At 33.8% G+C, this 13,526-nt stretch overlaps 1 protein-coding gene across 1 annotated transcript in view; it reads left to right on the top strand.

Annotated features, from left to right (window-relative positions):
- LOC112637507 overlaps positions 1–3,410 on the top strand; it is a 34,946-nt gene extending 31,536 nt beyond the window's left edge. Inside the window, exons 2-5 of the mRNA XM_025407382.1 lie at positions 2,249–2,469; positions 2,899–3,058; positions 3,166–3,262; positions 3,347–3,410. Of these exons, the coding sequence (XP_025263167.1) occupies positions 2,249–2,469; positions 2,899–3,058; positions 3,166–3,262; positions 3,347–3,410 (542 nt within the window). The remainder of the gene's footprint in view (positions 1–2,248; positions 2,470–2,898; positions 3,059–3,165; positions 3,263–3,346) is intronic.
- The last annotated feature ends 10,116 nt before the right edge of the window (positions 3,411–13,526 follow it).

Here is a 13,526-nt window from a genome sequence, read left to right as displayed (position 1 = left end):
AGGTTCGAGGATCTTTAGGAATTGGATAATGAATATATTTTCGTAATATAAATAAAAGGGCTGGCAGTGAAGTGTGAAAGATATTAAATTTAATAGCCCAAGAAGATATATCTCGTAAAAATTGATTTTCTCCATGATTCTTTGCAATTTCATCGACTTCAATATTTTCTAAATTATATTTTATGTTTTCGTCAGCAGAATCTGTACTTTCTTCACTATCGCTTTCTTCTAATAATTCATCATGAGAATGTAAATCGATATTATTATCCATTAATTCATGTAATGATTCGATGCTACTGCTAGAACTTTTTTAAATTGTATCTATTGATTCTTCTAAGCTTTCATTTCGTTGGATTAATTCATCTGAACTTTTCATTTCTTTGGAATCTATATTGTTATCAATATTGTTATCAATAGAATCATTTGAACTATCACTGTTTATAAGATTAGATGTATTATCTAATGTATTTATAAGATCAAAAGCAGTATTGTTTGCAATTAACCTACGAAAATGCCTTTTGGAAAGTGACGAATACCTTTTGCGTTTTCTATCCATAATTATTTTATGAATTAATATCTTTTTTAATGTTTATTACAGAAATTGAAGATCTTTTGTTTTATATATTATAAATTATTATATATATATAGACATAAATGTTTTAAAGCGTTGAATCACACAAACACGTTGTTGAGGTTAAGTAAAGTTTTACAAATTATGTTTTGATAATATTTTTACTTACGTGATAAGTAAAAACAATATTATTTATTACCTTTTTATTTACTTCAATTCTAACTCTCCACGCGATGTCTTAATCTGAGGAAAAACGCAGAATATTTTTACTTACGTGATAAGTAAAAACACAGTATTATTACCTTTTTATTTACTTCAATTCTAACTCTCCACGCAATGTCTTAATCTGAAGAAAAACGCAGAATAATTGTTCTTTTCAGCCAAAAGCAGCGAAAGCAAACGATCCGCACGGAAGCATGATCCACATGATATCACGTGATATCAATATGGCTAGATTCGAGAGGCGAGCAACACGATACGACCGTATGGAGATGCGCAGTAAGCGAAAACGTTGCGCGTTCGTTTGAGCTCTGCACATCCCTTACGGTCGCGCGTGTTGTTCGCGTTTCGAATATGGCCACACTGCGTGATATATGAGCTACATTATTACCAGTGGCTGCGTCGCGTCGCTTTAGACGCTTACGCGCTTTACTTATTCTTCTTCTTCGTCTTCCTCCTTCTTTAAAAAAAAGAAATGCGTCCAAAGTAAATGCAGTCCTTGAAGCACATACATATTGAGTGCGTTAATAGAAAATGTATAAGTTGGTCGAAAATGATGGCTAATTGTGATTTATTATCATTATATCAGATTTATATGAATATTTCACATACCTTATTTTCTTTAATCAAATTATTCAATTTTTCATTTTACTCTCATAACTATTTTATAATAAATGTTATAAAATTTATCGTATCCCAATCTAACACATACACAGTATATAATATATAAATTATTATATATTATATATATAATTATATTAATATTTATGTATATAAAAATATACTTTTAATATACTTTTATATTTATAATATATAATTCATATTTACTCATTATAAATTGACATTAAAAATTAATTAAGCTGAATTCACATATATTGTAGTAGGATTCCTATTTCCAAGATTTTAACTAAAAAAGCATGTAAATAAAAAATTTCTAAATTATTTCATATGAAAGATTTCAGAGATAAATCAATTGACAGTTTTCAAAATTATTTCAGATGAAAAATTTCTGAAATAACTCAACTGAAAGTTTTCAAAATTGTTTCTTAAGAAAGGTTTCAGAGATAATTCTTTTTCAAACATTCAAAAGACATATTGCAGAAATCTTGCAAAATTATTGCAGAAGATAATGTTCAACACATGAAAGGTTGAAATATTTCTGAAACATTTCTGAAACAATTTTGAAACAGTTTGTGCTGTATGGGAATCATTAAGTTATTTCCATTTGTGTACTTTTTGAATGTTTGGATAAAGCACAGAATAGAGAATTGTTTATTCATATCATTTTAAATACTTTTGCAAATAATATATTTCTCAAGAAATTTTAATATTTTAATATTATGTAAAATATGCATTACAATGCTCAAAATCGGTATTTTTTACATAAAATATATATATTATTGCGCCGATTGGTCGTTCCTATGTGTTCATATAAAGGATTTAAAATTTATTATGCAGATTTTCAAACAGAAATACTTCGTAAACTGAACATTATTATTCATCAAGTAAAAATGGTGGACAAGAGACTGGAGATTCATGAAGAGCAATGTCGTTTCAGTCTTGACAGACGTGAAGATGATATTCTTCAAGATGAAGAAATAGGATTACCTTTGCATAATGAATTGGCATTGGATATTTTAGAAACAAAATTGAAGAACAAAGAATTTTTTGAAAGCATAGTATGTTATTTCTTACCTTTAAATATTTTTAAATATTTAAATTTGTATTTTTAAATATTTAAATATTTAAATATTGTTATTATATTTGCTCGCGATGCAAAGAACATTTTGAATATTTAGAAAGTTATATATTTTAAATAGAATATCTTTATATATATATATATATATATATATATATATATATACAAATTTAATATTTTATAAAGTGTACATGTTATTTATAAAATCATAAAATAAGTGCATTTAGCAGAACGTTTTTACAACTGTTGGAAATTTTCTGAATTGAGATTGGATTATTTTTTTAGACCTAGATAAATCTAATCTCAACACAGAAAACTTTCAACAGTTGTAAAAAAATGTTCTGCTAAATCACTGTTAAATTAATATTTATCAATATGTATTTTTTAAATTATTTATTTTATATCATAGGTATATACATTAAAAGGCTTGGGAGGTTTCGATGTGCATTCTTGCACGATTAATTTATTGAAAAAGTTGATAACTAATCCCTTGGCTGAAATGTACAGCATGGCTGGAGCAAAAAAGAAAAAGGCTTTTCAAGATTTGATTTTGTATAAAATCATACTTAGTAAGTGTTATACTATTACAGATTTTTAAGACTTAACTTCTCCTTGATTATGTGTCAGCATGTTATATTGATATTAATATGTTACTAATTTTATGGAACTACAATAGAAACTGTCCGCGTTCATTATAAAGATACGACTGAGACGGAGATTGCCCAAATCATCGCAAAATGGCTAGTACAAGCCAAAGCTCGTCGCGAGAGAAAATATGTACATAATTTTTTTTATATATAAATAAAATGTGTACATAATGTATAATTATACAATTCATTAATGTAATGTGTGTTTAGAAAATGTCGATATATTGAAGAAAACATAGATAAAGCGACCTCGTCATCATCACATAACTCATAATAATCTTTTATAATTATCAACTCATATATGTATGTAACTTTTTATTATAATAATTAATTAATAATGGAGAGTAATATATATATATGGGGCACTCCACGCCAAATCGGACGGTTTAAAAAATTTTTGTTTTTGATTTTCTTAATTTTTAGGTATTTTTTAGTACCCCTCAAAAGAGGCTTCCTGGTAACTTTTGAGATTTTTTTGATCACTGGTTCAAAAAATATCGAATTTTCAAAAAAACCATTCTTTTTTTGGCTTTTTGCTCATAACTTTCTTAATAATGGTCGAAATTCAATTTTTTTTTTTAAATTTTCGTTTTTAGATGGCCTTTACAGAAAAAAATACAAACAAAATATTTAAAGTGTTTTTAATCGAGATTTTTGAATTTTAAGTTTTCAATCGTGTTTTTAAAATTGTGTGTATCCTTCGATTTTCTTGAAGATTTTCTATTTTAAACTTCTATCCATCCTGCAACTTTTAAGCCCGGTCTGGTAGTGGGCCTTCCATAATTACTATTTTTTTTCGATTTTTAAAAATTAAAAAAATTTTTTTTTCGCTATAAATTATTATCAGTACCGATTTTTGACACTGTATACTTTGTTTTTACTTATTATAAATTAATTTCGATATTTTTTTGTTTTGAGTAGGGATTTAAAAGCAGTAAGTAAAAGTTAATTCTATTTATGAGCAATTATAACAAACGTTTTTATTTATTTTCGTGTTCTTTTAAAAATTTTACATAAACGATTGTTTTGTGAACTAGAGTACTCCTTAGTTAATATAGCTCCGTCGCTTTTTGGAATAATTGTATGAAATTTTTGAGTTCCTGTAATGGTCTTAGCTGTATTGTATCGCAAATAAATAAAAAAATACTTTACAACAAAAAAAAGCATTTATAATATAATTTTGAAACAATTTTTAAAGGAACACGAAAATAAATAAAAACGTTTGTTATAATTGCTCATAAATAGAATTAACTTTTACTTACTGCTTTTAAATCCCTACTAATCGAAGGATACACACAATTTTAAAAACACGATTGAAAACTTAAAATTCAAAAATCTCGATTAAAAACACTTTAAATATTTTGTTTGTATTTTTTTTCTGTAAAGGCCATCTAAAAACGAAAATTTTGAAAAAAAAATTGAATTTCGACCATTATTAAGTAAGTTATGAGCAAAAAGCCAAAAAAAGAGCGGTTTTTTTGAAAATTCGATATTTTTTGAACCAGTGATCAAAAAAATCTCAAAAGTTACCAGGAAGCCTCTTTTGAGGGATACTAAAAAATACCTAAAAATTAAGAAAATCAAAAACAAAAATTTTTTAAACCGTCCGATTTGGCGTGGAATGCCCCATATATATATATACAGGGTGACCCATTTTAACTTAGGCAGCCAAATAATTCGAAAACCAAACCCAGGAGAGAAAAATGTTTCAGACAAAAGTTATTTGGTTTCGAGGGGGCCATAAGATGGTACCATTGGTTTGACCTCGAAGAGTCATTTGAAGGTCACGTGAAGGTCACCTCAATTTTTTTAAATGGCACTCCCTATTTTTTATTAGATATTCTTGTAGCTGACCTCGAGAGCTTTCCAAAACACTATAATAAAATATTTTTTCATAGAGTACTTTTCGAGTTATGAGGCTGGAAATCATTTCTTAATTTTACATAAACCATAATATATCTAGTAAAATATTCATTTCACGATTATCTTGCCTTAATACTTTTATGTACAAAATAATGAGAGAAATCAATTGTTGTAAAAAAAACACATAGTTGTTTCAAAGAAAAAATATGTAATTGTTAATTGCTAATTACATATTTTTTCTTAAAAATAACTATGTGTTTTCTTTACACCAATCGATTTTTCACATTATTTTGTGCATAAAAGTATTAAGGTAAAATAATCGAAAAATGAATATTTCACTAGATATTTTATGATTTATGTAGAATTAAGAAATTATTCAAGCCTCATAACTTGAAAAATACTCAACAAAAAAATATTTTATTATAGTGTTTTGGAAAGCTCTCGAGGTCAGCTACAAGAATATGTAATAAAAAATAGGGGGTGCCATTTAAAAAAATTGAGGTGACCTTCACGTGACCTTCAAATGACTCTTCAAGGTCAAACCAATGATACCATCTTATGGCTCCCTCGAAACCAAACAACTTTTGTCTGAAACATTTTTCTCTCCTGGGTTTGGTTTTCGAGTTATTTGGCTGCCTAAGTTAAAATGGGTCACCCTGTATATATATATACAGGGTCTACCAAAAGTGTGGAAACCCCTAAATATCTCGGAAAATATACGTTTTACAGAAAAGTGTTTCCAACAAAAGTTGTAGGGTTTAAGAAGATCTATATACTGATTCTATCAGTTTGACCTTGGATGGCGTCGTCAAGGTCAGGTCAAGGTCACATTGACTTTTTTAAATGACACCCCCTACATTTGATTGCATATTCTTATAGCTTAATTCAAGAGCTTTCCAAAACACTATAATAATGTTCATTTTTATTAAGTACTTTGCGAGTTATGAGGGTTGAAATAATTTCTTAATTTTACATAAACCATAAAATATCTAGTAAACCATTCATTTTTCGATTATCTTACCTTCATACTTTTATGTACAAATTAATGAGAGGAATCAATTGGTGTAAAGAAAACACATAGTTGTTTTTAAGAAAAAATATGTAATTTGCAATTAACAATTCCATATTTTTTCTTAAAAACAACTGTATGTTTTCTTTACACCAATTGATTCCTTTCATTATTTTGTACATAAAAGTATGAAGGTAAGATAATCGAAAAATGAATGGTTTACTAGATATTTTATGGTTTATGTAAAATTAAGAAATTATTTCAACCCTCATAACTCGCAAAGTACTTAATAAAAATGAACATTATTATAGTGTTTTGGAAAGCTCTTGAATTAAGCTATAAGAATATGCAATCAAATGTAGGGGGTGTCATTTAAAAAAGTCAATGTGACCTTGACCTGACCTTGACGACGCCATCCAAGGTCAAACTGATAGAATCAGTATATAGATCTTCTTAAACCCTACAACTTTTGTTGGAAACACTTTTCTGTAAAACGTATATTTTCCGAGATATTTAGGGGTTTCCACACTTTTGGTAGACCCTGTATACAGGGTGTCAATTAAGTCCCGGGACGGCTGAATATTTTCTCATGTAAGGTATTTTTGAAAAAGGTCAAGGTCATTTCTGAAGTAATTTTCAACGAGGAATTCAACGGTGACCTTCAATTTGACCTTGAGCTTGACCTTCAAGGTTATTTGAAGGTCAAAGTGTTTTTTTTAAATAGGAACCCCTATTTTTGATTGTATATTCTTATAGCTGACCTCGAGAGCTTTCCAAAACACTATAATAAAATATTTTTCCCTCAAGCATTTATCGAGTTATGATGCTTCAAATCATTTCTTAATTTTACATAAACCGTAAAATATCTTGTAAAATATTCACTTTTCGATTGTTTTACCTTAATACTTTTATGTACAAAATAATGAGAGGAATCAATTGGCGTAAAGAAAACATATAGTTGTTTTTAAGAAAAAATATGGAATTTGCAATTAACAATTCCATATTTTTTCTTAAAAACAACTGTATGTTTTCTTTAAACCAATTGATTCCTCTCATTATTTTGTACATAAAAGTATTAAGGTAAAATAATCGAAAAGTGAATATTGGGTTGGGGGAGAGACAGGTCGGAAAAGAGTAGAGGAGTGAAAGTGGAGAGAGTGGAGGATGGAGGAGTAACGGAAGCGTGAGAGTTGAGGAGGGAGAGGGGAGAGAGCGAGGAGCAAGAGAGCATGCAGGTAGTGACGGGAGAAGGGTGGAGGAGAAGAACGAAGGAGTTGGAAAATGTGAGAAGAAAGTGCTGAGTAAGGAAGAGTGTGGAGAGGGGGAAAGAGTGGAAGATGAGGGGAGAGTGCGGTAGATGGGAGGAAATGATACGGTAGGACAGAGTTAAGAAAGTGGAGATTAGAGAGGGCGCTGGGGGTGGAAGAGTGGCGGACGAGGTAGAGAGAAGGAAAGAAAGTAGATGGCGCGTGAAGGCAGTAATATCGAAGGAAGGATCGACAAATAGGCAGATCGATAAAAGGACGGAAACTATGGATGACAGCACGTGGGGCGAGAAGGAAGGATCCGGGAAAATGGCTGAAAAGTGTGATGGTGTGGTGGAGGAGTTGAGGGAGATATGGAGGGTGATGGAGGAGATGGTGGGGCTAATGAAGGTAGTAGTGAGTGGGTTAGAGAGGATGGAGAAGTGTGGACAGAAAGAGAAGAATGAGGGGGTTAGGAAGGAGGAGTGCGGTGAGAAAAAGGAGGAGAGGCGGAGAGGAATGGAAAGGAAGGCGGAAAGGGAGGGAGACAAGAGGAATGAGGAGGTGAGGACGGAGGCGCAGCTTTTTCGGAAGGAGGAAGAGACAGGAACTCGGAAAGAAGAGAGAGGAGAGAAAGATGGCAAGAAGGACAGAGGGGAAGAGAACAGGAGGCATAGGTCGGACGGGAAGGAAGAGGTGGAGGGAGGTCGAAAGCAGGAAAGGAGGAGGCTGGAGCGGAAGGGAGGAAAGGAAGCTGAAGTGGAGGAAAGAATGCAGACAGAAGAGGACGGGGGAGGGAGGAACGATAAGAGGGGAGGGAAGATAGAGAATATGGAAGAGAGGAGGGGGAGGGGGCAAGTAGGAAAGTCGGAGAGGAAGTGGGAAGGAGAGAATTTAGAAGAGGAAAGTTGTAGGAAAGAATGGTGGGAGCTGGTGGTCGAGGAAGAGAAGAAAAAGAAGGAGAGGAGTGAAGATGGGAAGAAGGAGAGAAGAAGAGGGAAGAGAGGAAGGAAGAAGAAGAGGACAGGGCAAAAATGGAAGAAACATGGAGAAGATTTGAAGAAAGGAGAGACAGGAGGAGGAGGAGCAGGGAAAGGAGAGAGGCAGAGAGGAAGGAGAAGGAAAGAGAGGAGGAGAGGAGAAGGAGGAGAGAGAAGAGAATGAACTTAGTATGGAGAGGGATAGATGGAGGTAGTGCGGAAGAGAGGAGGAAGATAATGGAGAGAATAATGGAGGTGGAACTAGGAAGGAAGGTGGAGGTTGGAGAGGTAGTAGAAAGGAAAGGGACGGCGGGAACGGTAATAATAGTAAAGATGGCAAAGAAGAGGGAAAGGGAAGGGATTTTAGAGAGAGGTGAGAGGATAAACAGGGACTGGGGGATAGGGGTAGACGAAGATCCTGACAATGGAGGAGAGGAAGGTTAGGTGGAGGCTAGTGGAAAGGGCGAGGAAAGAGAAGGCAAGGGGGAACAAGGTAGTGGTAGGGAACAGGAAGATGTGGGTGAACGGGGAGGTTTGGCGGTGGGATGCAGAGGAGGACAGATGGACGGAGGGGTCAGGGGGTTCGGAGGAGGAAAGCGCGGAGGAGAGGTATGAGTGAGAAGGAGGAGTAGGGGGAATTGGAGGATAGGAGATGAAAGGGGGAGGAGCAGGGGGAAATGGAAAAGGGGGAATGGAAAGGGGAAGACGCAGGGATTGAGGTGAAAGGGGAAAGGAGGATGGTGAGAGAGGGGAAGGTCTGTGATAGGGGGACAGGGGGAAGGAAGGATGGGTGGGGGAATAGGTAGAGAGGAGGAAAGGTCAGGGTTTTGTAGCTAGATTTGTTTCAGAGAAGAAGTTGGAGGTAAGGCGGAAGGAGAGACAAAGGAGGAGAAGGGTAGTGAGGATTAGGGGAGAGGAAGAAGAGCAAAAGGAAAAGGAGAGAGCCCAGTGCGATGGAGAGGAGGAGGAAGGAGGTCGTGGCGGGGTGAAAGCGGAGGAAGGGAAGGAGAGGACAGGAGGCGAAATAGCAAGAAGAAAGGTGGAGGATTAGAGGAGGAGAGGTGTTGACAGGGGGGAAGGCAGAGGGAAATGGTGAAGGGTGGACGAGGGGAGGGAGGGGTGTTAGATTGTAATGGCTGCACAATGGTCAGGTCGGAGGGTATAGGGGGAGCAGGAGTTGTACAGGGTTCGGGAACGCTCCCTTGAAAAGCGCCATTGTATGCCGAAAAAGGGAAACAATAAACTTCTATTCTATTCTATTTAAGTGTTCGTCTCGCTTGGTTGTCGATCGTCGTTTTGGTCTGTCGTCCGTTAACTCCGCGAAGACTCGCATAATCAATTAACTTTCTCTAATAACCCCTCCCCTCTACCGTTAGGCGAGCTAGTCGGCCCGTGGCGAAGCAGGCTATCGTTTTCTTTCAACGTCTTTCGGCTTTTCGCGAAAACTGATGCGTGAAAGACCGCATCTGGCGCCCAGCTTTTCGATCTATCGATACGGTCTCCGCTCTGCCGCGGTTCGCGCGAGAACGTCCTCCATCCCTGTTCCTCCGAACGCGAGTATAATAATTTCGTTAATTTTTTTTGACGGCGTTTTCGCTCCCCCGCGCACGCTCCCATCCAACATCTCGAGGAGTGTCGCGATTCATTTTAGAATTTCAATTGAATAAACGTCGCAATATATATATATATTATTTATATATAATTTATTAAATATGTATTAATTATTTACCTTGCGCTCCAATTATCACGTCTTTCTGGCTCCTACTTGTCAATATTTAGTTAAATTCTTAAATTATTTATTATGTAACTTGCACTTTATTATTTAGGCTGCGATCAGGAAGACACTCTGAAGCGTCCAAAGCAGCTCCCCGATCGTAGCCTTAATCTGTCGCTATTCAAAATGCGGTTAATAATACATGTCACTAATGACACATGTCATTAATATCGCAGAGCATCGCTAGCGCAATTTTTTATCGAGAATAGGAAGAGTACGTTTTCTCTTTCTATGTGTTGTATACGTGTGAGCAGATGATGGAGACGTTTCTTAATCGAAAATTTTCATATTTCTGACTTTACGTTATAATATTTCCGTTTGTAGATCACGCAGCACAAAAATAAAAATACTTTTATAATTCAAACTCGTTCTATCGATTAAGCCTAATAAGAATTTGACTCGTTCAGCCGTTATTGAAATCCGACAATCTGAGTTACTCTCAAGTATCCCACTCGCGTATATGTATATACACGGAGTGCCTCGCTAATGCTTTGCATGAACTTGGCGCGAGACATTACCGTGTCTCTTGATAATTATTAAAATAATTATTAAAATAATTTTAAATTGCACATACACTTGCTTGTTGCAAAATTTATTGCAAAATTAAATTTCTATATATTGGATATATTTTAAGTGATATAACTTATGAATTGGATATTTAAAGTATTGATTAAACCTTCAACCGTTGCGCACGAACCTTAACAAAATACAATACTTAATTGTTTAATCTTTTCGATATCTTTCTGGCAAAAACTCAGTTTTTGCGAAACGAGAATGTACCGTTTAATTCATTAGGAGCTCTCAAAATTCCGCGCGATTCGTGAAAAATTGCACGATTGAAGGATTAAAAAGAGATATGTATTTTATTTTTATTAAGGAAGATGTTGAAAATGTGATATACTGTATAATACTGATATTTATACAGGGTGTTACGCAGTCTTTCACTTTTCTTCGTTGAGAATAGAGGTAAGTATAAAATTTTATTTTTTATTTCTTTTTTAATATAAGGCTGCTGTGCGCCTATAAAGAACGGCTGCTGTGCGGTATTATAGAGCTGCTGTGCGCTCATAATAAGTGGTTGCTGTGCGCCTGTAAACAACGACTGCTGTGCGCCGTTATAGAGCTGCTGTGCGCCAATAAAAGGCTGCTGTGCGCCTATAAACAACGGCTGCTGTGCGCCGTTATAGAGCTGCTGTGCGCTTATAAGAAGTGGCTGCTGTGCGCCAATAAAAGGCTGCTGTGCGCCTATAAACAACGGCTGCTGTGCGCCGTTATAGAGCTGCTGTGCGCTTATAAGAAGTAGCTGCTGTGCGCCAATAAAAGGCTGCTGTGCGCCGTTATAGAGTTGCTGTGTGCTCATAAAAAGGTGTTATACATAAATAAAACTAATATATATAAAGTTTTTATAAAGTCTATATAAAGTTGTTGTTTGTATAAAAAACGTTTATTTTATATATGCAAAATGTCTGTAAAGATAAACAAACAAATAGTCTTAATGCCTAGAGAAAAAGATATAATTATTCGAGGCAATTGGTTAATTGACATTCATATGGAACATTTTGGTCATCTTTTACAAAATTGTTCAGATTATACACCTGTCGAAGCCTGGCGAGTGCAGTGTCTTGATACTATTCAACCTATGCCAAAAGATAAAAATCATATTCAAATATTGCATAGTTCATCAGGTCCGTTTGACGGACACCGGGTATGTAGTTACTATAACACAAAATATATATTTATTTATGATTCGTTAAATTTGAAAAGACTGCATAAGCATCATGAACAATTTTTAAAAAGATTATTTCCAACATATGGCTTTGAGAAATGTCTTGTTAAATTTCCTACTGTGCAACAACAACCAAATGGTAACGATTGTGGTATTTTTGCAATAGCATTTGCGATTTCATTATTATTTAATATTAAACCTGAAAGAGTAAAATATAATCATAGTTTAATGCGTTCACATTTGATAAAAATTTTTGAATCAAATATAATTGAACATTTTCCTCAAGATCCACGATATGTTCCTCAAAAAGTGCTTCCATTAGCAATAATAAAATTCAGAGAAATAGAAGCTGCTCGTGCCCGTAGTATGCGGCAATATGAGACTGATCGACAAAAAGAAAATCGGTTAAAAAAACTTGCCGATATTCTTCGATCTAAGAAAGAATTAACCAATAATTGCATGAAAACACAATCCCTCTCAATCAAATGTACAGATTTGGAGAATAGCTGCGCTAAACAGCAACATCAATATACAAAGGATGAAACTAAGCAACAAAAAGAAAATCAGTTAAAAAAACTTGCTAATATTAATCAATCTAAGGAAGAAATAACCAATAGTTGCATGAAAATACAATTGCCTTCAATCCAATATACAAATTTAGAAAATAGTAGCGTTAAACAGCAACATCAATATATACAAGATTTAGAAAATAATCGTGCATTAAAGCGGCGTCAAAATCAACAGAATTTAGAAAATAATCGCCTTAAGAAACGATGTCGATATCAACAAGATTTAGAAAATAATCGTACTAAACAGCGACAGCAATATCAACAAAATTTAGAAAATAATCACCTTAAGAAACGATGTCGATATCAACAAAATTTAGAAAATAATCGCCTTAAGAAACGATGTCGATATCAACAAGATTTAGAAAATAATCGTACTAAACAACAACAGCGATATCAACAAGATGTAGAAAATAATCGCCGTAAGAAACGATGTCGATATCAACAGGATTCTGTAAGACAACGTGAACAAAAACGCATACGTTATTCTATAAACTTTCAGCGTGAACAGGACAGACGAAAAGCATTAGATTCTAATCGCAAATGGCTTTATAACAAACGATATTATCAGAAAAATAGAAAATCTGCAATAAAAAATAACAAAGTTGGAAAAAAAATTGTAAAAAAATATGAAAAGTTTTGGTCGAAAAACACCATAAAACTTCAGCATTCTTTAGAAACATTTACTAAAAATATTGTTGAGAAACTCGGTATTAAAAATCATATCGAAAAACGATTAAAAGCTGAAAAAATCGTACGTTGGTGTATGCATGTTAAAAGAAGTTATCTTCGTAATATTTACAAAATGTTATCTTTGATTAAAAAAAAAACAGAGGTAAGTTTGACTCAAGCCGTAAAATGTTCCACAGTTGAAGAAAAATTAGATGTGTTATGTGGCGAATCCAGCCATACAGCCTCATCTGAAAACTATTTTATTGATTCTACATATCGTCATGTAACTTCAAAGGAAACTTTGGTAATGAATGCAGAAGAGAAAGTAGCAAATCTACCGTTAATAAAAACTGCATTGGAACCTTTGGCAATGAATGCAGAAGGACAAGTAGTAAATATATTACCATTGATAGAAATAGAAGCGAAAAAATCGTGGTCGTGCAATACTTCATGTAAAACTGACAATCCGTTTTTAATTAATCGTTATCAGAAATTTCTCGAAACTATAAATACATGTACTTTAAAGAATGTACCCAAATTAATAGAAAATATTCAT

This window comes from Camponotus floridanus, unplaced genomic scaffold (genome assembly GCF_003227725.1).
Source record: "Camponotus floridanus strain SB8 unplaced genomic scaffold, Cflo_v7.5 scaffold171, whole genome shotgun sequence".
Lineage (NCBI taxonomy): Eukaryota > Metazoa > Arthropoda > Insecta > Hymenoptera > Formicidae > Camponotus > Camponotus floridanus.
Note: the sequence above shows the minus strand (reverse complement) of the source record. Positions and strands in the feature narration are given on the sequence as shown.